Below are 5,228 nucleotides of genomic sequence, written 5' to 3' on the forward strand. Positions count from 1 at the left end.
GGCAACGATAACTTTGAGATCCAGCATGTGCAATCGCAAATTGATAATTGATAATAACTGACATCCTAATTACATTTACACTACGTCTTTAATGCTACCTCAACAAAAGAACACAACAAAAAGAAATGTGAAATAATAAATAATTATGTAAAACCAGGGTCTTTAAAATGCAGTAAACAGTTAACGGTCACCTGAACCTCACCTTCTGATGAGAAAGAGCAGAAACCACAATCCCTGGGTGACAAACATCTGCTGTTGCACAATTTACAGATAGCTGCAGCTGTGACTTTGGCTTCCAATTACACAATAAGACACAAACATCTTGATATCTGTGTTCATCTTTTTGCTTCTGCTTTTTTTTAAGAAAGCTTCACACCATTGCTTTTTTCCTTTTTTTTTACCATCAGAAAGAACATACTGTGTCATCTTTCCCAGAGTCAGACGACAGGTTGGATACCTTTGCAGCTTTGAAACTGTTGGAAGGTTTATTATCTTACTCTGATTCCCTACTTCAAGTCTTTGTTTTAAGCTATTCTAAAATACACCGTAGATAGTCGAACTTTAGCCATTCATTGTCTGGCTCTGAGAAAGAAAGTAAACAAAGGATCTGTTCATTATTTTGAAATATAGTAGAAATGACTGCTTTATAAATACTTTGCATTCATCATTGTACATTTCAGCTTTAGTGGAGCAGTACACAGAGTGAGCAGGTAGCGCTGTGACACCTTATCCAAGGACACTTTGACGATACTGTTTGGCTGTTGAGGGATCAGACTGGAAACCGCCTTACCAGCCATCGAATATTTCACAGGCACAAAAACTCATTAATTTCACCAAAAATTGAAATCAGTCATTGGCGTTCATTAAAAATTAATCTGGGTAAAAAGACAAAGAAAAAAAAAAAAGCCCCAGCTCATAGTTTATTTCACTTTGTCATCCTCTGTTCGAGGCTTTTTGTCTATGAAAATAACTCTCACTATATAAACTGGCATAGTTTATTATTCTATCCTGGTATCTCTCCACACAGCACGGCGTGTGGTGTCCGTTTGTGTTGGCACTGAGGCAGGTATACACGTTACAGACCGAGCGAGCAGCAGTCAGTCATCAATGAAGGTCAGCCTGCCCGGACCCTCGTTCTTCATCCAGCGCCGGTATCTTTTCATTCTTGGGTCAGTTGCCATTTTTATCTTCATCTCTTCCTCTTGCTCTTTTCTGTACATCTGAAAAACAAACATGGGATGACATTATACAGTTTACAACTGCATCCCTAGACCTGCACTGCAAACAGTCAGACTAAGGTTTCCTATAGCATATTAGTACCTTCAAGGCTTGTTAAAGAAAAAAAAAAAAGGCTTGTACGAGATGAGCAAGTTCTTCACAGACTTTATCACAAGTTATAGAAGCACAGTGCAGCTAGTAAGGTGTATGTATGACTTCCTTCCAACCTGCTCTTGTGTCATGCATGCATCCACGGTAACCTTGTGACATCAAGGGAACTGCAGGTTTTGCAGCCAGGAGCTGCATCTGAGAATTTGTGACCATTTTATTGTTGTCAAGCTACTGTTATTTGAATTTTCCACATCTTTTACAGTCCAGCAAGAAAAAAAAGGGACTATCGCCACTGAGCTGCTTGAGACTTTTACTACCTGCATGAAGAATTAAGTTTGAATGATGGGAATTCATCAGTGATTGAAGGGAAATGCCAAAAGTACAAGTGAAACAGATGTGCTGCATAACAAAATAAGTGACACCTGATAAACTCTAAATCTATTTTGAGATTAGTGCTGCAGCCATTGACAGTAATATATATATATATATATATATATATATATATATATATATATATATATATATATATATATATATATATATATATATATATATATATATATATATATATATATATATATATATATATATATATATATATGAAAACATTTTCTAAAACGAAAATACTACTACTATACATAAAGGATACCTTTGAGGTGTGCAACTTTACTTTCAGAACGCAGCTCAGACATAACTTCAGACTCTACAGCCTTCGTGGCGTTTGGAGGAGGCAAAAACGAGTGGACAGGAAGGTGGGAACAAGAGTCAACACTGACCAGAATTTGCCCTTTTCTCTTTTCACACTCGTCCTCATCTCGGCCCCTATCTGCCATCATTTAGTCAAATTTAGCTTGTGCCCATACATGATATGACATTTTCATAGGCTACGTGTTTCTTGTGTGATTACTCTGTGGAAGCTTTTCTGCTGAGGTCCTCAAACTTTCTGTAGCTTTCCATTTCTTGATCCTCACTATTTTCTCTCTTTGTCATTGTACAACACTAATAACCATCGGTGAGAAACATGTTGGACTTCATATAAATCTGTGGATTAAATAAGGCTACCAGGCACAGAATCAGTATTGATGATTTTTTTCTAATTAAACTATTTGACTTTCTTGTGGAATTGTTTAAGCCTTAGCCAAGGGCAATTTATCTTAAAGGACATGCAAACACACACAATTACTGAAAGTATGAAATGACCCATCAGATCATTTCAATGGAAAAAAAACCCTTATGGAGCAGTTATGTAGTTTCAAATAAAATTCTGAAACAAAAATTTATCTGCCAGCCTTTTGTTAATAGGTGCTATTCTCCAAGGCATATGTGGAAAAAAGAAAATAAACAGGCATAGATGGAAAACTCTATGTCACAAACCTCATAGTTTTCTTTGATCCAGAGCTTTTTGTCCAGGAAGGACTGTCTGGTGTTTTCATCCACACTGTCAAACTGAGACTGGGACATCTTCATGTGCCTCCTGATGAGAGAAAAGAGATCAAATAAAAAGTGCTGTGACACACTAAGGTGAGAAACATAGAGGAGCCTGCATTAATCTCACTCAGGTAGTTCATGGTAGCTCAGCATCCAGGTTCAACTCTGCACAAGAACTGACCTGATCATGTAGAGCTTCTCCTCGTCGCCGTACTCCTCCCTGCAGATGGTGAAGCGATAAACCCAGGAGACGTACCACGCCACGTAGTTGGTCAGGTAGTATGGGAAGAGCACGATCTGACACAGCAGAATGTCTGACAGGTTGGGCTTCTGGTAGCCTCCTTTGATATCTATCTTGTTTTTGATGATGTCACGGATGACTTCCTCCTCCTGCTCCCGGATCTCCTCTTTAGAGCGCCGGTTCTTTCCCTTCTCCTTGGTGCGGTTGAGGAGGCCCTGCTGCTTGGCGATCTCCGTGGCCTGGATTCGGTACTTGGGGACTGTGACTAGGTAGTTGATGGCCTCGTTGTAGCTGCTGTGCCAGCTGTAATACTGGGATGCAGACAGGGAGAGTTGAGTTAACAGTTTTAAGTCAACATTTGCATGTTGCACGATGATAAATATGACTAATGCTCTTGTGGCCGTTGAACAATGTTGATAATGTTTCCATAAATTTACAATGTAATTAGAAACATGAAATTCAAGTTAGACTGCTGTGGTAGACTGATCCATAGAGCGCAGAGAGACAGTCGCAGTTGTACCTGGAAAATGGAGATGGCACAGATTGTGACCAGGATGACGATCCTTACGTCCACTTTGGGAGTGAGCCGTCGCCGGTAGTAGGCGTAGTAGTGCTGGTAGTACTCCTCAGGATGGTCCAGCATATAGTCGTAGTCCCGCCGAGTGTCCTCGTCCTGCACATGGCATGGATACATTACTTCAATTCTTATTTGTAGTGTCTGTTATTAAGCTCTTGTGGTCACGCTCATGTCGACTCAGTTTTCAGTGGACTGGACTGGAATGTTTTTGAAAAGCAACTAGCAACACATGTAGTGACAAATGGGGCAGTGCAGCGGCATGTTCAGTTGACTAATCACCGGCAAGAAAAGTGTGATAGTGTGATTTCATGACATGGTTTGTGTTCAATATAATTTCAACAGTACATTTTTACACAAGTGGCGTGGTGGTGATGTAGGTTTCAGCTACTTTCTATTAAAAACAGTTTACAACACTAAACTTGACTCAGCAGTAACGTCATTAAATATGCAGCGATGAAGGGATGAAGGTATTGTTGCCACAGTGTTTCCTGATCTATCGTGTCACGTTATGGAGATAATCAGGCTGCACTTAAATTTCAAACACCCGGTGACTGGTCATTAGATTTTAATTACTGTTTTACTCTTAAACTGGTCCGGCATCATATCAGAATGAACTTGTTCCTGGATTTACAGTGTTAAGAGGTGAGGCAGGGCCCCTGGGACTCCAGTGGCTACAGGGATATAAAGTACTTTGCTGTGCAGACTGTGGTAACAGTACTGCAAACACACCTTTTGTATTAGTTTTAACATTCATAGAGACAGCATCACAGGGCAGGACAGTACAAATACAAGTGGTTTACATAAATAACATGAACTTAGAGGTAAACGTCAACTCGTACTTGTCCAGGATAACGTGCATTAGACCTGGGTGCTGTTAAAGTACTCTGTGAATGAACGTGGACATATGTGGCTGCAGGACTGAGAACCTCTACAGACTCAGACCGACCTTTAACGTCTCGTAGGCGGTGGCGACGAGCAAGAACTTCTTCTGTGCGGACTCCTGGGTCTCTCCCTCCAAGCCGGGCTCTCCGGCCCTGAACCGGTCCGGGTGATACAGGCGGGCCAGCTGCCGGTAAGCCCGGGCGATCTCCGCCTTGGAGGCCTCCCGGGTGACGCCGAGCACATCATAGCAGACGTCCGTGCCGCAGTACAGGCCCTCCACAAGCGCCGTGACCGCCGGCAGCGAGGAGAGGGAGAACAGGAGCACTGCGATCCGCCACCAAGGCTTCACCGTCCGCAGACACCCGGCGAAACCTCCGCCCCCGTCGTAGCTCCGCTCCGTGCACGAAGCCATGTCCCTGTGCGCCTGCTGCTGCCAACTCCGGAGCCCAGGCTGTCCGGGCGCACGCTGCCTACATCATCAGGATGCGCCAGGACGGAAGGATGACGCGGCATCAAAGATCGTCTGTGACAGCAGTGAAGAGGAAACACGTTTTGTTTTATTTCATTTCTAGATCGGCTGGAAAAAATATAGTTTGTCCTTTTTATGAATAAAAACAATTGTTGTAATACTACTCACACAGATTTAACCTGGTTTCCCCATCAATTTACCTTCATGTGATTGATAAGAGTAATAATAATAATAATAACAATAATAATAATAATAATAATAATAATAATAATAACAATGATAATAATGATAATGATAAGTCT

The 5,228-nt window shown here is 41.5% G+C and overlaps 1 protein-coding gene across 1 annotated transcript; it reads right to left on the reverse strand.

The window, feature by feature from the left end:
- Positions 1 to 390: 390 nt before the first annotated feature.
- On the reverse strand, positions 391 to 4,937 carry dnajc25 (DnaJ (Hsp40) homolog, subfamily C, member 25). Its single transcript, XM_026340486.1, has 5 exons — positions 4,522 to 4,937; positions 3,519 to 3,671; positions 2,939 to 3,309; positions 2,704 to 2,803; positions 391 to 1,220 (listed from the first exon to the last, which is right to left on the reverse strand). The coding sequence occupies exons 1-5, from the start codon at positions 4,867 to 4,869 to the stop codon at positions 1,098 to 1,100; spliced, it is 1,095 nt and encodes a 364-aa protein (XP_026196271.1). The 5' UTR covers positions 4,870 to 4,937; the 3' UTR covers positions 391 to 1,097.
- Positions 4,938 to 5,228: the final 291 nt, after the last annotated feature.

This window comes from Anabas testudineus, chromosome 22 (assembly GCF_900324465.2).
Source record: "Anabas testudineus chromosome 22, fAnaTes1.2, whole genome shotgun sequence".
Taxonomy (NCBI): domain Eukaryota; kingdom Metazoa; phylum Chordata; class Actinopteri; order Anabantiformes; family Anabantidae; genus Anabas; species Anabas testudineus.